The sequence below is a fragment of the Salmo trutta genome, chromosome 3 (genome assembly GCF_901001165.1).
Source record: "Salmo trutta chromosome 3, fSalTru1.1, whole genome shotgun sequence".
Lineage (NCBI taxonomy): Eukaryota > Metazoa > Chordata > Actinopteri > Salmoniformes > Salmonidae > Salmo > Salmo trutta.
In genome coordinates this window covers 4,814,503-4,837,645 of record NC_042959.1, presented here as the reverse complement: position 1 = coordinate 4,837,645, position 23,143 = coordinate 4,814,503, and the positions used below count along the sequence as shown (strand labels likewise).

The 23,143-nt window shown below is 40.9% G+C and overlaps 1 protein-coding gene across 2 annotated transcripts in view; it reads left to right on the top strand.

Annotated features, from left to right (window-relative positions):
- The window catches only part of LOC115166834 (protocadherin-11 X-linked), a 240,323-nt gene that overhangs the window by 127,107 nt on the left and 90,073 nt on the right, over positions 1–23,143 (top strand). The window contains exon 5 of one of the 2 annotated variants that reach the window (XM_029720704.1): positions 16,008–16,043. The exons of the other annotated variant lie outside the window; for it this stretch is intronic. Coding sequence (XP_029576564.1) covers positions 16,008–16,043 — 36 coding nt within the window. The remainder of the gene's footprint in view (positions 1–16,007; positions 16,044–23,143) is intronic. 2 annotated transcript variants of the gene reach the window in all.

Sequence of the window (23,143 nt, the reverse complement as noted above, 5' to 3'; positions counted from 1 at the left end):
GGTTGCACCAGATCTTATTTAGGGGCTTCATTGCAAAGGGGGTGAATACATATGCACGCACCACTTTCACGTTTTTTTTTTAAACAAGTTGTTTTGTTTTATTTCACTTCACCAATTTGGACTATTTTGTGTGCGTCAATTACTTGAAATCCAAATAAAAATCTTTTTAAATTACAGGTTGTAATGCAACAAATTAGGAAAAATGCCAAGAGGGTGTCACGACTTCCGCCGAAGTCGGCTCCTCTCCTTGTTCGGGCGACGTTCGGCGATCAACGTCACCGGCTTTCTAGCCATCGCCGCTCCATTTTTCATATATCCATTTGTCTTGTCTTGTTTCCATTCACACCTGGTTTTCATTTCCTCAATTAAGCTACTTGTATTTAGCCCTCTGTTTCCCATCATGTTTTGTGTGTAATTGTTTCATGTTATGTGGTGTTAGTTTACACGCTTTACTTTTATGTTCCGTTTTTTGAGCGTGTTTGATTTATGTAGTGCTCTCGTTTTGGAACTATAATAAAAGTGCGCCTGTTCATTATACTCTGCTCTCCTGCACCTGACTTCACCTCCAATACATCTTTTGACAGAGGGGTGAATACTTTTGCAAGGCACTGTACGTGTTAAAACCTACTGGCTGCAGCAGATTTGGAAGGAGAGACAACTCTATCATACCACACAGACTGGGAAAGAGAGACAGACTGGGAAAGAGAGACAGACTGGGAAAGAGAGACAGACTGGGAAAGAGAGACAGACTGGGAAAGAGAGACAGACTGGGAAAGAGAGACAGACTGGGAAAGAGAGACAGACTGGGAAAGAGAGACAGACTGGGAAAGAGAGACAGACTGGGAAAGAGAGACAGCTTTACCATACCACACATGGCTTTGAATAGCATCAATGACATACTTTTATTGTACTCAACTGCCGAGAACTGACATAAACCTATTTAGGGCAGACTTGTTTGTTCGCTGTGGGTGGTTGGGGATTCAACTGTGCCATTGGCTTGTGATTGATCAATGCTTTACCAGGCCTGTATTCCAGCCTGTGAATATATGGATTTTAGCATTTTAAAATAGTTGGCAAATACAGCAAGTATGTAACATAACAGTGTGCCACCATAAGATGTTTTAATCCTCAAAATATGATATAACTAGAATTATAAACTGGGTGGTTTGAGCCCTGAATGCTGATTGGCTGGCAGCCATGGTATATCAGACCGTAAACCACGGGTATGACAAAATATGTGTTTTTACTGCTCTAGTTATGTTGGTAATCAGTTTATAATAGTAATAAGGCACCTCAGGGGTTTGTGATATATGGCCAATATACCACGGCTAAGGGCTATAACAAAGCACTCTGCGTTGCGTTGTGCGTATGAACAGCCCTTAGCCGTGGTAAATTGTCCATATACCACACCCCCTCTGGTCTTATTGCTTAATTAGATCATTACTAATTTAACAACAAACTGTTACGGTACTGTCAATGCACACAAACGTGACAACAGTCATGCATATGGTTCAAGTTTTGCTGCAACTGAAGACAGCTAACCGATTAGCCTACCTAGCGTGCATTGCTTTAGCTATCGTGTGAATATGCATGATACAGGCTATGGTTAGACTGGAGCCAGTGGGAAGAGTTGTGTGTCTTTTTTTTTGAATATTAATATTGAGTGCTGGTAATGTTAATATATTATTGATAGTCTCCTTAATGGCGGTCTGGGCGGTCAGACGGAAGAGTGCTTAGACTGTTTACACGTTCCTTCCTTTAGTCCATTCTTTGTCTCATCCTCAGTTGCCCTTCTGGAACAATCCGGTCTATTGCGTTTAAAAAAAAAACATTTTTTTTACTGTCTATTACTTTGTTTTTATTGCCTTTTCATTGGAAGATATAAACACATGACCTTGCATCTCTGTCAGTGGGTTCTACCAGTCACTGGCACTACTTGCATCTCCCAAGGTAGTGAGAAAACGATTGGGAGAAATGCAGCTGAGAGTGGTCCTCATTTGTAATAGTTAAAGCCCACTGACAGGTACAGTATCTCTCACTTACCAGTATCACTTAGCCTACATAAAAATGACCTGCCAGGCTGGTGCTTGTGGTGCTACACATGAAGTATATAACAAGTTGGGTTTGTTGGGGCAAGATTAGTCTTTTCATTCATTTAGTTAGGAAACGTTTGTGTGAGTTGTTTTTGTAAGTCAGGATAAATAAATTACTATAAATACTTTTAAGAGCCAAAGTTAGGTCAATATGTTAATAATATTTTGAAGGATTTTAGTAGTTAATATGGAAATGGAAAGTCATGCATGAAGTCATGCCTGACACATAGCAACCTAAATACATCAACACAACTGTACCGTGTCATAACAGCAGTTATGTGTTACCAACGTTATACCCACAGTGTGTATGTTTTCTCTTTTCTTTCAAGTTAAAAAACATTATTCCGATATCACAGGAGATTGGTGGCACCTTAATTGGGGAGGACGGGCTTGTGCTAACGGCTGGAACGGAATCAGTGGAACGGTATCAAACACATCAAACACATGGTTTGATGCCGTTCCATTCACTCTGTTCCAGCTATTATTATTATTATTATTATTATGAGCCCGTTCTCCCCTCAGCAGCATCCAATGACCAATATAGAAGCTTTTCACCAATGGATCACTGCGTATTCAGAGTTCATGCCAATGTATCACTCAAGTTGTTTGTCCATTCTGTTTGAGTTTTGTAATTAGAGAGCATTCGAGTTACGGTGCTGACTAGTCACAAGATAATCTTTGCTGGTTTGATCTGATATGAAATGAATATTCAGCACCAACTGGTTGAAGGAGACTGGATTTTGACACCCCATGAAAGATTTCTGAATTACATCACGCCAACCATATGGCTGCCAACTGTGAGCTTAAAGTTGAATCAAATCAAACCTTCAGTGTTCTGGGCTCTGTGTTCCAAATGTCACCCTATTGTCTATGAAGTGTATTACTGCTGACCAGAGCCCAAGTAGTGCACTACAAAGGAAATAGGGTTCCATTTAGGACGTAGACGTAATCACAAATGCACTGAGTGGGAGTGATTCATCAGCGTCATCATTGTGTATATAGTTTGCCTGGCAGAGGCCTGCCTGTGACAGTGATATGTGATTCAGCTTCTGCTTCAACATGAGAGTTCTAATACAGTGGGTTGACTGTACACCGTCACATCATAATCTGAGACCTGTAATACAGTGGGTTGACTGTACACCGTCACATCATAGTGATGACAATACCTCTGCCAGTCTCAATGAGAAAAATGGTCATGCATTACAATAGAGGGAGAAAGATCAAACGCATTAACAATGTATGTCACTGTGAAATCTTGATAAACTAAAGGTTGACACTACAATAGGGATTCTACTTTTTCTTCTCTCCCTGACACCTTTCCACTCTTGACATATTTACAATGCTTTTGAAATGGGCTATGTATAACCAATGACCCCAGGCTGGAATAATTTTCCCTCTTCGTCTTTGCAGCAGTGCCACCGTGACACCCTGCATTTGCAATAGCGGTTATAGATCACTGTACCTCACCAAGCCCGAGATGACACTTATGCAAAAAAAAATTTTTTTAAAAATGGAGTCGTTCTTGCTGAATATGCCATGTGGAGGAGTGTGGAGGTGTACAGGCAGGACATCTCCCAAAACGGTTTCCCCAGTCACTACATAGTGCACTGTTTATAAAGTTGTGTGCACTGTAAAGGGAGCGGGGATGCAGTAAAAACCAGCTGACGTGTGATAGAAGACAGAACAATCTATCAATCAATCAAATGTATTTACATTTGATTGATTGTTTTTACATCAGCCGATGTCACAAAGTGCTTAAACAGAAACCCAGCCTAAAACACCAAACAGCAAGCAATGCAGATGTAGAAGCAACGCAGATGTAGAAACACGGCTGCTTACCTGTAGTCTCCTGTACCTCTCGTCTCTCAGTGACTTGCCTGTAGTCTTCTGTACCTCTCGTCTCTCAGTGACTTACCTGTAATCTACTGTACCTCTCATCTCTCAGTGACTTACCTGTAATCTACTGTACCTCTCATCTCTCAGTGACTTACTTGTAGTCTACTGGACCTCTCATCTCTCAGTAACTTACCTGTAGTCTACTGCACCTCTCAGTGACTTACCTGTAGTCTACTGTACCTCTCATCTCTCAGTAACTTACCTGTAGTCTACTGTACCTCTAAGAGCATTTTGTTGCATATCATCTCTTTGACTTTCCTCCTGAATCACTTCACTGAATGTCTGCATCTAGTTTTTTTCTCAGCTGAAAGTGGTTGCTGCCTGGTGTTTGATGTCACAAAAACACATTTCATATCATACTAAACCTGTATGGTAATGTGTTCATTCTATCTTTTCTTTTCACGTCAGTGATTCCGCTATAAGAGATGATGATTTTAAAATGTTTTTATTTAACTGGGCAAGTCAGTTAAGAACAAATTATTATTTACAATGACAGCCTACCAAAAGGCAAAAGACCGCCTGCGGGGATGGGTCCTGGATTTATTTTTTTAGAAATACAGTATAAATATAGAACAAAACACACATCACAACAAGAGAGACAACACAACACTACATAAAGAGAGACCTAAGACAACAACATTGCATGGCAGAAACACATGACAACACAGCATGGTAGCAACACAGATAACAACAACATGGTAGCAGCACAAAACATGGCACAGACATTATTGGGCAAAGTCAACAGCACAAAGGTCAAGAAGGTAGAGACAACAATACATCACACAAAGCAGCCACAATTGTCAGTAAGAGTGTCCATGATTGAGTCTTTGAATGAAGAGATTGAGATAAAGATTATTGAGTTAGATGTCGCCCAATAATGAAGGGTGTCCTTTAGTTGGGCTTTGATTTCAAGGGACAGCTTGACAAAAGTCACTTAGATTTTGTTTTTAAGCATGTCTAATTTAATTTTGATACGTAATTAAATCAAGCAATGAATCAGTTCAGCTCCCTCTGCAACTGACAATTCAACCCTCCTGAGCATCACAAGCCAATTATGATGAAGTTATTATCTGAAGCGAAGGGATGGCTGTGTTTCTAAATGGATCCCGTTGAGCTGCATAATGTCGTGTCAGCCAGAATGGGATCAACCTTGAGACAAGCCGGAAAAGGACAACCCCAAAATCCATGCTTAACAAAGCTGTACTTGTATTTTTTTACTTTATTCAGCTTTATGTAGGAGTATGGTGTATGGGACTTTATTCAGCTTTATGTAGGAGTATGGTATATGGGACTTTATTCAGCTTTATGTAGGAGTATGGTGTATGGGACTTTATTCAGCTTTATGTAGGAGTATGGTATATGGGACTTTATTCAGCTTTATGTAGGAGTATGGTATATGGGACTTTATTCAGCTTTATGTAGGAGTATGGTATATGGGACTTTATTCAGCTTTATGTAGGAGTATGGTGTATGGGACTTTATTCAGCTTTATGTAGGAGTATGGTATATGGGACTTTATTCAGCTTTATGTAGGAGTATGGTATATGGGACTTTATTCAGCTTTATGTAGGAGTATGGTGTATGGGACTTTATTCAGCTTTATGTAGGAGTATGGTATATGGGAGTTTATTCAGCTTTATGTAGGAGTATGGTATATGGGACTTTATTCAGCTTTATGTAGGAGTATGGTATATGGGACTTTATTCAGCTTTATGTAGGAGTATGGTATATGGGACTTTATTCAGCTTTATGTAGGAGTATGGTATATGGGAGTTTATTCAGCTTTATGTAGGAGTATGGTGTATGGGACTTTATTCAGCTTTATGTAGGAGTATGGTGTATGGGACTTTATTCAGGTTTATGTAGGAGTATGGTATATGGGAGTTTATTCAGCTTTATGTAGGAGTATGGTGTATGGGACTTTATTCAGCTTTATGTAGGAGTATGGTGTATGGGACTTTATTCAGGTTTATGTAGGAGTATGGTATATGGGAGTTTATTCAGCTTTATGTAGGAGTATGGTATATGGGAGTTTATTCAGCTTTATGTAGGAGTATGGTATATGGGACTTTATTCAGCTTTATGTAGGAGTATGGTATATGGGACTTTATTCAGCTTTATGTAGGAGTATGGTATATGGGAGTTTATTCAGCTTTATGTAGGAGTATGGTATATGGGAGTTTATTCAGGTTTATGTAGGAGTATGGTATATGGGACTTTATTCAGCTTTATGTAGGAGTATGGTATATGGGACTTTATTCAGGTTTATGTAGGAGTATGGTGTATGGGACTTTATTCAGCCTTATGTAGGAGTATGGTATATGGGACTTTATTCAGCTTTATGTAGGAGTATGGTGTATGGGACTTTATTCAGCTTTATGTAGGAGTATGGTGTATGGGACTTTATTCAGCTTTATGTAGGAGTATGGTGTATGGGACTTTATTCAGGTTTATGTAGGAGTATGGTGTATGGGACTTTATTCAGGTTTATGTAGGTGTATGGTGTGTGGGACTTTAAGTTATTGTACCATGCCTTTAAGTTCTGGAACCATTCCTTTAAGTTCTGGAAGCATTCCTTTAAGTTCTGGAACCATTCCTTTAAGTTCTGGAACCATTCCTTTAAGTTCTGGAACCATTCCTTTAAGTTCTGGAACCATTCCTTTAAGTTCTGGAACCATTCCTTTAAGTTGTGCAGCCCTTTGAGACTCTGAAATCACAGTGTTAGTGCCAAGAAGAGAATAGACAGTAAATAAATAAATAAAGATGATTGAATTAGTAAGAGCCAATTGTAAATGCATATAAACACACGAAAAACACATATGTAACTGCTGTTACTCCCTAGACAACAAACCAGATCAGACCAGTGAGATGATGTCCTAAATGAGTCGTCCTCCCTCCCAGATCTATTATCTCATAGCCTCCTTCTCCAGCATAATTTGATGAGCAAAGAAGAACATTGATGAACTTTTTTAATTATGACGCCGCTTGGGAGTTTGACACCGCGGTGCTGGGCAGCTCAGGGATCCAATGAACACCGTCAAGCTATTCTGCCTTTTATTCTCACCTCAATTGCGTTCAAAATAGCACCCTATTCACTATATAGCGGACTACTTTTGACAGTAGTGCAGTATATAGGGAATAGGGTGCCATTTGGGACGTAGGCCTCTTCTTTAATTCAGCCAATTTGTCGGTCCAAATGAAACAGGGAAAGGTTAGAGTGTGGAGTAATTAACACCAGGCAGCCTAATGAAATCAGGAGGGGCTAGCCGCTGGTAGTGGGGAGGATCAATATGTAGTTCTCTCTCTCTCTCTCGTCTCTCTCTCCCTCTCTCTTTGTCTCTTTCTCTGTCTCTATCTCTAGCTCTCTCTATCTCTTTCTGTCTCTCTTTCTCTCTCTCTCTCTCTCTCTGTCTCTCTTTCTGTCTCTCTATGTCTCTCTTTCTCTCTCTCCCTCTCTCTTTGTCTCTTTCTCTATCTCTAGCTCTCTCTATCTCTCTTTCTCTCTCTCTCTGTCTCTCTTTCTCTCTCTCTCCATCTCTCTTTGTCTCTTTCTCTATCTCTATCTCTCTCTGTCTCTCTTTCTCTCTCTCTTTCTCTCTATCTCTCTCTGTCTCTCTTTCTCTCTCTCCCTCTCTCTTTGTCTCTTTCTCTATCTCTAGCTCTCTCTAGCTCTCTCTGTCTCTCTTTCTCTCTCTCCCTCTCACTTTGTCTCTTTCTCTGTCTCTATCTCTATCTCTCTCTATCTCTCTCTGTCTGTCTCTCTTCTCTCTCTCTCTCTCTATGTCTCTCTCTCTCTCTATCTCTCAGAGTGCTACTGGGCGGCTGGTTGCTGTGAGAGACGGGGATTGTTCAGGGGAAACACACACCACTTAATAATAATAATAATAAGAAGAAGAAGAAGCTGATGACAAGGCAACATGTCCACTTGTAAATCAAAATAGGTTTGAACATGGTGGTGACAATATTGCTTTGTGTAATTGTATTAAGGGAAACTACAACCCCTTTACACAACGCGGTATAGCTCACACTGGTAGAATTCACACCTCCTAACCTGGTAGAATTCACACCTCCTAACCTCCTAACCTGGTAGAATTCACACCTCCTAACCTCCTAACCTGGTAGAATTCAAACCTCCTAACCTCCTAACCTGGTAGAATTCACACCTCCTAACCTCCTAACCTGGTAGAATTCACACCTCCTAACCTCCTTTCCTGGTAGAATTCACACCTCCTAACCTCCTAACCTGGTAGAACCTCAAACCTGGTAGAATTCACACCTCCTAACCTGGTAGCATTCACACCTCCTAACTTCCTAACCTGGTAGATTTCACACCTCCTAACCTCCTAACCTGGTAGATTTTCACACCTCCTAACCTCCTAACCTGGTAGAATTCACACCTCCTAACCTCCTAACCTGGTAGATTTTCACACCTCCTAACCTCCTAACCTGGTAGCATTCACACCTCCTAACCTCCTAACCTGGTAGAATTCATACCTCCTAACCTCCTAACCTAGTAGATTTCTCACCTCCTAACCTCCTAACCTGGTAGAATTAATACCTCCTAACCTCCTAACCTGGTAGAACCTCCTAACCTGGTAGAATTCACACCTCCTAACCTGGTAGAATTCACACCTCCTAACCTCCTAACCTGGTAGAATTCACACCTCCTAACCTCCTAACCTGGTAGCATTCACACCTCCTAACCTCCTAACCTGGTAGAACCTCCTAACCTCCTAACCTGGTAGAATTCACACCTCCTAACCTCCTAACCTGGTATAATTCACACCTCCTAACCCGTGTAGTATGAAGAGATCTCAAATTACTATCTATAGGAAATTTGAAACAGACTGATTGCCTAAAATCTCAAGTTTGCAAGAAATGTAAGTTATAGTGAGGAATGTACACTTGAACCACGTTTGAGAGAAATACCATGTCTGGTTCATATTCATAATGTTAGGAGATGGGAGCAGGCCTAGTGCACACAGTACGTGATGCTGACAGTGCAGACTGAGCTGTGAGAGAGGCGTCTCGTATCCTGCGTTAATAAACACAGGCAACTCAAAATCGTCTCTCGGTAGCGCAAGTCCACGGCCCCACATTGATACTGGAATACTGAGCTGTCATGACAGCTCGGTTTTAAACGTCATTTCACAGAATTCACACAGTTGGACAGCAGTTGACTATAACTGTTCTCACCACTCACTACTGAGATCCTCCTGTCTCTCTCTCTCTCTCTCTCTCTCTCTCTCTCTCTAAAGTTATTTACACTGTGAAATAAACTGTGAAGTGAGCAGACTGACTGCAGTGGAGGGAGGGAGGGAGGGAGGGAGGGAGGGAGGAAGGGAGGGAGGGAGGGGGGGAGGGAGGGAGCACCCAGATCTCATTAGTGTTAAACCATTAATATCATTCTCCCATTCTACTCTATGTTCATTAGAAAACTACGAATTCAGATCGTCACTCACTGCCCTAGAAAGACAGTAAACAGTGAACTCTTCAGCCAGTAAAAACCTTCAAACTGTCAATCCTTTATCCTTCAGCTCTGCCACGCTTGTGATCCTCTTTGACATGATCCTGTAGTGTACAGATGCTTGGGAAAGTTGACCAGCTGAAGGATACATAATACAAGTAGTCCCCAGGGGGCCCCGTGGGCATCCGTTGATGTTTCTCACTCATAACAAACATGCCAGGGCTTCTCTGACTCCTCTGACCTCTGCAAGGAACGGGATGAACAGACAGAGGGAGGGTTGGATGGTGAAACAACCACAGACAGAGGGAGGGTTGGCTGGTGAAACAACCACAGACAGAGGGAGGGTTGGCTGGTGAAACAACCACAGACAGAGGAAGGGTTGGCTGGTGAAACAACCACAGACAGAGGGAGGGTTGGCTGGTGAAACAACCACAGACAGAGGGAGGGTTGGATGGTGAAACAACCACAGACAGAGGGAGGGTTGGCTGGTGAAACACCCATAGACAGAGGGAGGGTTGGCTGGTGAAACAACCACAGACAGAGGGAGGGTTGGCTGGTAAAACACCCATAGACAGAGGGAGGGTTGGCTGGTGAAACAACCACAGACAGAGGGAGGGTTGGCTGGTGAAACACCCATAGACAGAGGGAGGGTTGGCTGGTGAAACAACCACAGACAGAGGGAGGGTTGGCTGGTAAAACACCCATAGACAGAGGGAGGGTTGGCTGGTGAAACAACCACAGACAGAGGGAGGGTTGGCTGGCTGGTGAAACACCCATAGACAGAGGGAGGGTTGGCTGGTGAAACAACCACAGACAGAGGAAGGGTTGGCTGGTGAAACAACCACAGACAGAGGGAGGGTTGGCTGGTGAAACAACCACAGACAGAGGGAGGGTTGGCTGGTGAAACAACCACAGACAGAGGGAGGGTTGGCTGGTGAAACAACCACAGACAGAGGGAGGGTTGGCTGGTGAAACAACCACAGACAGAGGGAGGGTTGGCTGGTGAAACAACCGCAGACAGAGGAAGGGTTGGCTGGTGAAACAACTACAGTACAGTACTCAGTGCACCGCAAACAAATTGACAAACCCATACCACACAGTAGGTAGCAAGGATTGCTCAACCACACTGTGGGAAAAACAAAGTATGGTGTATGCAATTTCCCATTCTCAGGTATACAGGTAATAGAGAGACTTCCTGTAAAGAAAGACATGCAGACACAAGACAGGAAGTAAAATGAAACTGGAGGTGCGTTTCAACAAGGAAAATAGTTTGCAAACATTAGATAATGTTAGCTAATAAATTACATGTGTTTTGTGTTAGAAGGTACTGTGTGGTGAATGGAAGTTTCTGTTTGAGGTATAAACGTCTGCTACAAATAATAATGTAGAAAATAGTAAAAAATAAAGTAAAACCTTTGAATGAGTAGGTGTGTCCAAACTTTTGACTGGTACTGTAAGTGTCTGTTTCAGGACTAAACTTCTGCTACAAATAATAACGTTGGTTATGTAGGGTTTCTATTCATGTAGTAAAAATAGCAAAGTTATTTGAAGTTGGAATGTTGACGCTAAAAAGCCACAGTGACCAATAACAACAATGAAGCTTCACCACTACATTCTGGAACGTTCTTTCAAGCCACTCAACCCTTGTCGTACTCACCTTGGGTTGCCGGGTAAATATAAAATGACATGAAATCTTGCAATCATGTCACGCAATATGCCATCGGCATACTGGTTAAAAAAATCATGATAGTTTCCTTCAGCCGTGCTCTCCCACTGGAGATGAACATGGAATCTGGAATGTGGGTTGAACATGAATGTGACCATGGTTTAAAGCACCACATTCAGTTGAATGATTGCTTAATGGAATACATTTAGCAGTGTCATTACTGCGACACATTACTGCAACACAGCAACAGCTCATTCTGACCCAGAAGGAGGAGATCTCCCATAGGAAGTTCATGATTATTATATGCATTTTCTCTTCCATGAAAATACCCACATCTCGTCAAAGGAGAACTAGGTTATTACCATATCATCAAGGAAGAAAAAGGCTTGTAACCACATCATCAAGGGAGAAGGGAGAAGGAGGGTTATAACCACATCATGAAGGGAGAGAGAGGGTTATAATCTATCATGAAGGGAGAAAGAGGGTTATAACCACATCATCAATGTGGAAAGAGGGTTATAACCACATCATGTAGGGAGAAAGAGGGTTATAACCATATCATGAAGGGAAAAAGAGGATTATAATCTATCATGAATGTAGAAAGAGGGTTATAACCACATCATGAAGGGAGAAAGAGGGTTATAATCTATCATGAAGGTAGAAAGAGGGTTATAACCACATCATGAAGGGAGAAGGAGGGTAATAACCACATCATCACGGGAGAAAGAGTGTTATAACCACATCGTCACGGGAGAAAGAGGGTTATAACCACATCACTGTAGAAAGAGGGTTATAAGCACATCATGAAGGGAGAAAGAGGTTTCTAAGGAAATAACACATTTACATAAGTATTCAGACTCTTTACTCAGTACTTTGTTGAAGCACCTTGGGCAGCGATAACAGTGTAGAGTCTTCTTGGGTATGACGCTACAAGCTTGGCACACCTGTACTTGGGGAATTTCTCCCGTTCTTCTCTACAGATACTCTCAAGCTCAGTCAGGTCGGATGGGCAGCAGAGATGTTTAATTGGGTTCAAGTCCGGTCTCTGGCTGGGCCACTCATGGACATTCAGAGACTGGTCCCGAAGCCACTGCTAAGTTGGCTTGGCTGTGTGCTTAGGGTCGTTGTTCTGTTGGAAGGTGAGCCTTCGTCCCAGTCTGAGGTCCTGAGAGCTATGGAGCAGTTTCTCTGTTTTTTGTTCCGTTCATCTTTCCCTCGATACTGACTAGTCTCCCAGTCCCTGCCTCTGAAAAACATGGTAGCGGATGCTGCCGCTACCATGCTTCACTGTAGGGATGGTGCCAGGTTTCCTCTGGACATGACGCTTGGCATTCAGGCCAAAGAGTTCAATTTTGGTTTCATCAGACCAGAGCATCTTGTTTCTCATGGTCTGAGAGTCCTTTAGGTACCTTTAGGTAAACTCCAAGTGGTCTGTCATGTGCCTTTTACTGAGGAGTGGCTTCTGTCTGGCCACTCTACCATAAAGCCCTGATTGGTGAGGTGCTGCAGAGATGGTTGTGCTTCTGGAAGGTTCTCCCATCTCCACAGAGGAACTCTGGAGCCATCAGGTTCTTGGTCACCTCCCTGACCAAGGCCCTTCTCCCGCGATTGCTCAGTTTGGCCAGACGGCCAGCTCTAGAAGAAGTCTTGGTGTTTCCAAACGTTTTCCATTTAAGAATGATTTAGGTTGCTGTGTTCTTGGGGACCTTCAATAATGCAATCTGTGCCTCAACACAATCCTGTCTCAGAGCTCTACGGACAATTCCTTTGACCTCATGGCTTGATTTTTCCTCTGACATACACAGTCAACTGTGGGACCTTACAAAAACTTGTGTGTGCCTTTCCAAATCATGTCCAATCAATTGAACTTACCACAGGTGGACTCCAATCAAGTTGTAGAAAAATCTCAAGGATGATCAATGGAAACAGGATGCACCTGAGCTCATTTTCGATAGCAAAGAGTCTGAATATTTATGTAATTTAGGTTTTTCAGTTGTGCAACAATTTGTGCAAAAATGTCTAAAAACCTGGTTTCGCTTTTGCAATTATGGGGTATTGTGTGTAGGTTGATGAGGAATTTGTTTTATTTAATCAATTTTAGAATAAGGCTGTAACATAACAAAATGTGGAAAAAGACGGTGTCTGAATACTTTCCAACAGCACTGTAGATAGCGTATGCGACCCTGAACAATTTCTGCAGCAGCGAAAGTGCTTCTTGTTGTTCATATTAAATCTACAGACTGTAAGTGATGTCAATCACTATGTTTTATGTATTATTTAGTGAAGCTGAATGGAGAGACACAATTCATCCTTGTACCTCTCGGAGTTGTACCCACACATTTGTTGATATAAAGCCAAAGACAAGACGAGTGTCAAGGTTGGAATAAATTGGGATCTAGATGCAGAACAGCACAATGAGCTCTGGTGTTTTTAATCAATTATTTATCCAATATTTTAATTATCTGAAAGCTGAGAATGATCAAAGCTGTGGTTCGAGCCCCACTGCCTTTGCTCACTAAGACACTCTTCTACTGCTTTGATGTGGGTACATGCACTTATCTCCATCTCTGTGCCAGGCATGGCTGTGGGTGCTTGGAAACCAGTGGTCTGGAGGGGCTTATAGATGGAGAGGAGAGGGTCAGCGACCCAGCACTACAGAGAAGGATCACATATTATTCTCTCCTGTAAACTGTGATATACAATATACATAGGTTAGAAACTAAGGCTACTTTAAGGTCATCTTTTGAAGAACTTTCTCTGTTCAACTGTGTTGCTCTATCTCACATTTAATTGGTTGGTGAGGTCTGTATCGCAAAGCTATTTACATCGTGAAATGTTGAATAGAACATAGTACCAAAGGAATGTACCGTAACTGTTTGACTGCTAGGTCCGGTTCAAAATGTAAATAAAACACCTCTTCAAACAACGTTGACAAGTACAGAATTTCGGCTCCTAACTTTGTCTTTATGTTTGACGCATTAAATAATATATATATATATATATTTTTTATAAAATCAGGTTTCAGTCTCAATGGCAAGATAATATTAACGCTAGCTAAGTGGACCAACTACAGCCCAACTAATTATCTGAGGGGATCCAGTTTAACTGATCTAGCTACCTAATGTTAGACTAGAATGAGGTAATCAGACTAGCTTTAGATGTTCTATAAACAGGAAGTTCAGATCAATCAAACGTCTTCTCTACAACCAACACATCTCTTCTGGCATAAAACTACCACAGTTCCTTTCGTGGTTTGACCAGTTATTTGCTAATTAATTTGGGTTGATTACTCTTTTCTTACTCTGCCCGAGGAAGGATTGTCACTTGGCAGCGTTCACCCTCATTAACAACTTAATAATTTACGGGGCAATCATCTTAAAAAGACATTTTGAACTTCTATCCCATTTACCTCTATACCCTAAAGGATAAAACTATTTATATCCATCCTCCAACGCATCCAACCTCAGAAAAGAGTGACTGAGTCGCAAATGGTCCCCTATTCCTTATATAGTGCACTGCCTTATGGGTCCAATATAGTGCAATATATTTAGGGAATAGGGTGTCGTTTGGGATGCTGGCAGTCTTCCGACGGCTTATTGACATTTTCCATTACTGGGCTGCACATACATATGGTCTTCTGGCTAGCCAGACCGCAGGCTCAGTCGCATTTATGAATGTTAACAGGTTGCTCTATTTTTCACTGCTGTGAGACAATAACACAGTTGAACTTGACCAAAGCATTTTCATCGTTCTCCTGCAAATTTGTTTTTGCATAGGCTATAGGAAATGAATAGCTTGGCATGAAGTTTTCACCAGTATCATTTAAACTGTAATAGACAGTGCTTGCCTGTTAGCTTGTTGCTATATTACGCCACTTATTTGTGACCTAACAAGAGACATGTTTCAATGTCAGGGATATTGTGTTAAAAACACAGACTAAAAATATTGTGTTATAAAACACAGACTGCACACACTCACAGCTTCATTGTCCTTCAGTGAACAAAGTGTGATCTCTTGATTTGTTGACATATTACTACGCTTTCTGTATAAATATACTCACTTACTAGTTCCTGTTCATCATTCACATTAGTGGGGTGATTTCTTGATGTGTTGATAACATACTTTTTGTTCATCATTTCACCTCAGTCAGTAACCCTCTCAGCTTGTCCTTCTCATCAATGTTTCCCTTCACCCTCAGATCTCCCTCAGTCACGTGGTCAGATTATTATACACAGCACAAAGAAAACAACATTGGTGATAAACAATTAAAATACTGTTATATCTCTCTCTAAGCTATTATCTGGTCCCCTGGGAGAAGAGACTCTATTCTGCAGCCTTGTGGGCTTCTTTGTTCCCAATTTAGAAGCTTGACACTGTTTATTGTTCATTTTTGATGCTTCATTTGATATTCAGTGCTCTTTCACCGCTGACATGCCAACACATCTTTATCAGTGTCAGTTATTATTGTCTTGTGTTGTCGTGGTGATGTCAGGCTCTGCATTGAACATATGTTACATTTTCTTATGAGGGTGTATTATCTAACTGAGCAGTATAACAATTTGACTTATAACAGCCTTCGTTCTCTCCCTAAGAAATCAATACAGATCTGAAGTCTCCATTCTATCTGAAACAGAAAGCCATCTTTGAGCGTATAGATGAACTTTGACCTGCTTATATCATAAACATTTATCGGAGAGTTTTCCAACAACAACCAGGCAAAATAATATTTCACATCGATTGTGTCCCTGAAGATGACATTCCATATGAACCATCTTTAAGGCTTGACTCTTTAATTACAGATAAAATCAATACTGTGGTTGAATGCAGTGCAATCATGGATAGTATACAATAACTTTTTTTTTTTCCCCACGATGTATTATTACAGGAGGGTTGTCTGCTCAGCAAGATAACATCTGCAAACGTAAGTCTAACAGTACTGCATGCCATTTTTCTTAACCATTTCCCCACAATGCATTTTCTCAGCCATTTACTTTATTCATCTTTATATTTATCTTGCCAAAGGCAAACAACTCCGGACGTGGAACCATTTCATGTGTACATGTTGGAGTTCCATGCCATGTTCTATGTCCATGAACCTTACCTGTCAGTTTAACTTTGAAACGAAGAATAAGACGGCTGATGAAAATTCGAATGATGCATTAAACAAACAGGTTAATTGTAAGGGCAGAGTTGTTATTTTGATTGTTTAGTCATTAGTCAGGTCAATTAAATACAAGTAGCTTCAACCAAAATGCATTCGTTTTAAGCAGATGTCACTTTGTGAGTTGTTTGTAAGGTGTTATATTCGTCTTGTCTTGCATGCATGGGTAATTCTTTAATTGTCATGAAAGGACACTCTTCTTCACAAGAATGTTGTTTCATTCACGGGCTGCTTTGTACCACGTCAAAGCACTGAAGGTGCAGAATGCATCCAATTCAGTTCTTGAAATTGAAGAAATGTGTTCTGTTCTCTGTTTGGATTGCTGATGTTATGGTTTACAATTTAAAGTTTTCTGTAAGACTCAGCGATGTAGAAACAACGTTCTTTTCAAATTCTCTCAGTTTCTCTACGTTTGATGGCACAGCTCTCTACCTGGCTTGTTCCTACGGCAACAAAAGAAACAGAACCCTTTTTTTCCCAACTCTTACGGCAGCCAGACCACATAACAGCAAATGGAATTATACTGCAACACATGACCTTCGTGTCTTCTGTTACCTTTCATCTATTTTTCACTTTCGTTTTCTTACAATAAATCTATTTTTCTCATATATTGTATATCGCAACACTTAACCCAGGCCTTGGAGTTCAGTTCACTGAATTCTGTTCTGTATGTAAAGCCTTGAGCTTGTCACTATGTGACTGACAGCGTTGCACCCCGACCTCCTGCAAGACCCACCACAATACTGTGTTAACCCTTTGAACTGAAGTCTTGCCTTCAGCTTGGGGAGCTAATTATCCAGGTCTCAGTCAAGGTTACTCATCTCGTGACTGGTTCACTGACCCTTCCTCCATTACATAGTTGTCATGGCCAGAACATTAACGATGAAGTAATTACAGTCCTGACAAGAACAATTGATATTCATATGAATCATATAAAAGTGATGCATTACACAATATTTAACAAGGACAACGGTTTCCCCAGGCTTCATCTCAACCGTACATTGCAGGGATGCAGAGTGCAAAATATACTTGTTTTACAACTGAGCAGGTTTGCACTATGATCTGGACTGTGGACAGACTGTTGTTGGTGAATAGTGTTCTGGTTTAATTTGCCATGTTTCAGATTCTACTTCCTGTTTAACTGTAGTAGATCAATACATAGTTCCACTATATATATATATATATATATATATATATATATATATATATATATATATATATATATAAATATTTTAAAAAAAAATAGTCCTGTCTAAAAGTATTCATACCCTTTTGCCTTTTTCCACATTGTATTGTGTTACAGCCTGAAATTAAAATTGATTTAATTTCGATTTTATGTCACTGGCCTACACACAATACCAATTAATGTCAAAAGTGGAATTATGCTTTTAGAAATTGTTACAAATTAATTAAAAATGAAAAGCTTAAATGTCTTGATTCAATAAATAATCAACTCCTTAGTTATGGCAAGCCTAAATACATTCAGGAGTAAAAATGTGCTTAACAAGTCACATAATAAGTTGCATGGACTCACTCTGTGTGTAATAACAGTGTTTAACATGATTTTTTAATGACTACCTCATCTCTGACAAACCACACATACAGTTGTCTGTAAGGTCCCTCAGTCGAGCAGTGCATTTCAAATACAGATTCAACCACAAAGACCAGAGAGGTTTTCCAATGCCTCACAAAGAAGGGCACCTTATTGGTAGATGGGTAAAAAAAAAAACTATGTATATAGTATATATATATACCTTTCAACATGAAGTACACTTTGGATGGTGTATCAATAAACCCAGTCACTACAAGGATACAGGTGTCCTTCCTAACTCAGTTACCGGAGAGGAAGGAAACCCCTCAGTGATTTCACAATGAAGCCAATGTCGACTTTAAAACAGTTGCAGAGTTTAATGACTGTGACAGGAGAAAACTGAAGATGGCTCAACAAGATTGTAGTTACTCCACAATACTAACCTAAATGTGTCACGGTTGTCGTAGTGATGAGACCAAAACGCAGCAGGTATGTGCATACTCATCTTCTTTATTATAAGGAAAGAAGGCAAACCCAAAATAAACACGTATACAAAAAGAAACACACCGACAATAAACAGTCCTGTAAGGCTTGACGCTATACACGGAACAATCTCCCACAAATCACAAACACACCCTAATATATGGGACTCTCAATCAATGGCAAATAGACACACCTGCCTTCAATTGAGAGTCCCAACCCCAATTAGCCAAACATAGAAACAGGCACACTAGACTAAACATAGAATACATGAAAATCAAACAGTGCCCAAACACCCCGGAATACTTAAATCAAATGCCCCTTCAACAAACACACCACCCCAAACCACATAAAACGAATACCCTCTGCCACGTCCTGACCAAACTACAATAACAATTAACCCTTATACTGGCCAGGATGTGACAAAATGACAGAATGAAAACAAGGGACAGAACAGAAATATTCCAAAATATGCATCCTGTTTGCAAAAAGCCACTAAAGTTAAACTGCAAAAAAATGTGGCAAAGAAAGGAACTTCATGCCCTGAATAAAAGGTGTTATGTTTGGAGCAATACAACACAACACTGACTACCATTCTTCATATTTTCAAGCATGGTGGTGGCTGCATCATGTTATGGGTATGCTTGTCATCGACAAGGACTAGGGAGCTTTTTAGGATAAAAAGAAACGGAATAAAACTAAGCAAAGGCTAAATCTTAGAGGAAAACCTGGTTCAGTCTGTTTTCTAATGGACACTGGAAGACAAACTCACATTTCAGCAGAACAATAACCTAAAACACAAAGCCAAATGTACACTGGAGTTGCTTACTAAGATGACATTGAATGTTCCTGAGGGGCCTAGTTACAGTTTTGACTTAAATCTGCTTGAAAATCTATGGCAGGATTTGAAAAGGGCTGTTTAACAATGATTAACAACCAACTTGACAGAACTTGAAGAATTGTTTTAATAATGTGGAAATATTATACAATCCAGGTGTGCAATGCTCTTATAGATTTACCCAGAAAGACTCACAGCTGTATCGCTGCCAAAGGTGATTCTGACATGTATTGACTCAGGGGTGTGAATGGTTCTGTAAATTAAATATAATTTTTTTTCATTTTCAATAAATGTGCAGATATTTCTAAAAACAATTTTTCAATTTGTCATTATGGTGTGTTGTGTGTAGATGGGTGAGAAAAATATATATTTAATCAATTTTGAATTCAAGCTGTAGCACAACTCATGGTTACTACATGATTCCATATGTGCGATTTCACATATGTTATTTCATAGTTTTCATAGTTTTGATGTCTTCACTATTATTGTACAATTCTACAATGTAGAAAATAGTACAAAAAAAGAAAAACCCTTGAATGAGTAGGCGTTCTAAAACTTTTGACCAGTAGTGTATATTTACATGCATCTATATCTGTCTATATCTGTCTATATCTGTCTATATCTGTCTATATCTGTCTATATATCTATCTATCTATCTATCTATCTATCTATCTATCTATCTATCTATCTATCTATCTATCTATCTATCTATCTATCTATCTATATCTACTCTATATCTCTTAATATATATATTTATATCTATACCTATATCAAACGACCACCCCTCATCACTGACAAACACTCCCTAAAACACTTCTGCGAGCAGGCCTTTCTAATCGACCTGGCCGGGGGATCCTGGAAGGGTATTGACCTCATCCCGTCAGTCAAAGATGCCTGGTCGTTCATTAAAAGTAATTTCCTCACCATCACCTTAAATAAGCATGCCCCTTTCAAAAAATGTAGAACTAAGAACAGATATAGTCCTTGGTTCACTCTAGACCTGACTTCCCACGACCAGCACAAAAACATCCTGTGGCGGACTGCACTAGCATCGAATTGTCCCCGCGATATGCAACTTTTCAGGGAAGTCGGGAACCAATACACGCAGTCAGTCAGGAAAGCAAAGAATAGCTTTTTCAAACATAAATTTGCATCCGGTAGCTGTAACTCCCAAAAGTTTTGGGACACTGTAAAGTCCATGGAGAATAAGAGCACCTCCACCCAGCTTCCCACTGCACTGAGGCTAGGTAACACTGTCACCACCGATAAATCCACAATAATCGAGAATTTCAATAAGCATTTCTCTACGGCTGGCCATGCTTTCCTCCTGGCTACCCCAACCCCAGCCAACAGCCCCCCCCCCCCGCAGCTACTTGCCCAAGCCTCCCCAGCTTCTCCTTCACCCAAATCCAGATTGCAGATGTTCTGAAAGAGCTGCAAAACCTGGACCCGTACAAATCAGCTGGGCTAGACAATCTGGAACCTCTCTATCTAAAATTATCCGCTGCCATTGTTGTAACCTCTATTACCAGTCTGTTCAACCTCACTTTCGTATCATCCGAGATCCCTAAAGATTGGAAAGCTGCCGTGGTCATCCCACTCTTCAAAGGGGGTGACACTCTAGACCCAAACTGTTATAGACCTATATCCATCCTGCCCTGCCTGTCTAAAGTCTTCGAAAGCCAAGTTAATAAACAGATCATTGACCATTTCGATTCCCACCGTACCTTCTCCTCTGTGCAATCCAGTTTCCGAGCTGGTCACGGGTGTACCTCAGCCACGCTCAAGGTACTAAACGATATCATAACCGGCATCGATGAAAGACAGTACTGTGCAGCCGTCTTCATCGACCTGGCCAAGGCTTCGACTCTGTCAATCACTGTATTCTTATCGGCAGAATCAACAGCCTTGGCTTCTCAAATGACTGCCTCGCCTGGTTCACCAACTACTTCTCAGACAGAGTTCAGAGTATCAAATCGGAGGGCCTGTTGTCCGGGCCTCTGGCAGTCTCCATGGGGGTACCACAGGGTTCAATTCTCATGCCGACTCTTTTCGCTGTATACATCAATGATGTGGCTCTTGCTGCGGGTGATTCCCTGATCCATCTCTACGCAGTTGACACCATTCTGTATACATCTGGCCCTTCTTTGCGTGGCCTCCAACTGCTCTTAAATTCAAATAAAACTAAATGCATGCTCTTCAACCGATCACTGCCCGCACCCGCCCGCCCGACTAGCATCACTACTCTAGACAGTTCTGATTTAGAATATGTGGACAACTACCAATACACAGGTGTTTGGCTAGACTGTAAACTCTCCTTCCAGACTCATATTAAGCATCTCCAATCCAATATCAAATCTAGAGTCGGCTTCCTATTTCGCAGCCAAGCCTCCTTCACTCACGCCGCCAAACATACCCTTGTAAAACTAACTATCCTACCGATCCTCAACTTCGGCAATGTCATTTACAAAATAGCTTCCAATACTCTACTCAGCAAACTGGATGCAGTCTATCACAGTGCCATCGGTTTTGTCACCAAAGCCCCTTATATGACCCACCACTGCGACCTGTATGCTCTAGTCTGCTGGCCCTCGCTAAATATTCATTGCCAGACCCACTGGCTCCAGGTCATCTATAAGTCTACGCTAGGTAAAACTCCACCTTATCTCATCTCACTGGTGACGATAACAACACCCACCCGTAGCACGCACTCCAGCAGGTATATCTCACTGGTCATCCCCAAAGCCAACACCTACTTTGGCCACCTTTCCTTCCAGTTCTCTGCTGCCAATGATTGGAACGAATTGCAAAAATCGCTGAAGCTGGAGACTTATATTACCCTCACTAACTTTAAACATCAGCTATCTGAGCAGCTAACCGATCGCTGCAACTGTACATAGCCCATCTGTAAATAGCCCACCCAATATACCTACCTCATCCCCATATTGTTTTATTTACTTTTCTGCTCTTTTGCACACCAGTAATTCTACTTGCACATCACCATCTGCTCATCTATCGCTCCAGTGTTAACTTGCTAAATTGTAATTACTCCGCTACTATGGCCTATTTATTGTCTTACCTCCTCAAGCCATTTGCACACACTGTATATAGACTTTGTTTTTTTCTATTGTGTTATTGACTGTACGCTTGTTTATTCCATGTGTAACTCTGTGTTGTTGTTTGTGTCGCACTGCTTTGCTTTATCTTGGCCAGGTTGCAGTTGTAAATGAGAACTTGTTCTCAAATAGTCTACCTGGTTGAATAGAGGTGATGTGTATATATATGTGTGTATATATATATATATATATATATATATATATATATATATATATATATATATATACACACACACACAGTATGCAGTACATATATACAGTACAAGTCAAAAGTTTTGGAACACCTACTCATCCAAGGGTTTTTCTTTATTTTTGCTATTTTTTACATTTTATAATAATAGTGAAGACATCATGTAGTAACCAAAAAAGTGTTAGATTCTTCAAAGTAGCCAACCTTTGCCTTGATTACAGCTTTGCACACGCTTGACATTCTCAGAACCAAATTCATCCGGAATGCTGTTCCAAGAGTATTGAAGGAGTTCCCAACACATGCTGAACACTTGTTGACTGATTTTTTTTCACTCTGCGAAACAACTCTTCCCAAACCATCTCAATTAGGTTGAGGTTGGGCGATTGTGCAGGCCAGGTCATTTGATGCAGTACTCCATCACTCTCCTTCTTGGTCAAATAACCCTTACACAGCCTGGAGGTGTGTTTTGGGTCATTGTACTGTTAAAAAACAAAGGATTGTCCCACTATGTCATGCTCTGACCATAGAGAGCCTTTCTATTTCTCTATTTGGTCAGGTCAGGGTGTGATTTTGGTGGGCAATCTAGTTTTCTTATTTCTTTGTTTGGCTGGGTATGGTCCCCAATCAGAGGCAGCTGTCTATTGTTGTCTCTGATTGGAGTCTCCGGCGACGGTCTGCAGTCCAGAGCCTCCGGCAACGGTCGGC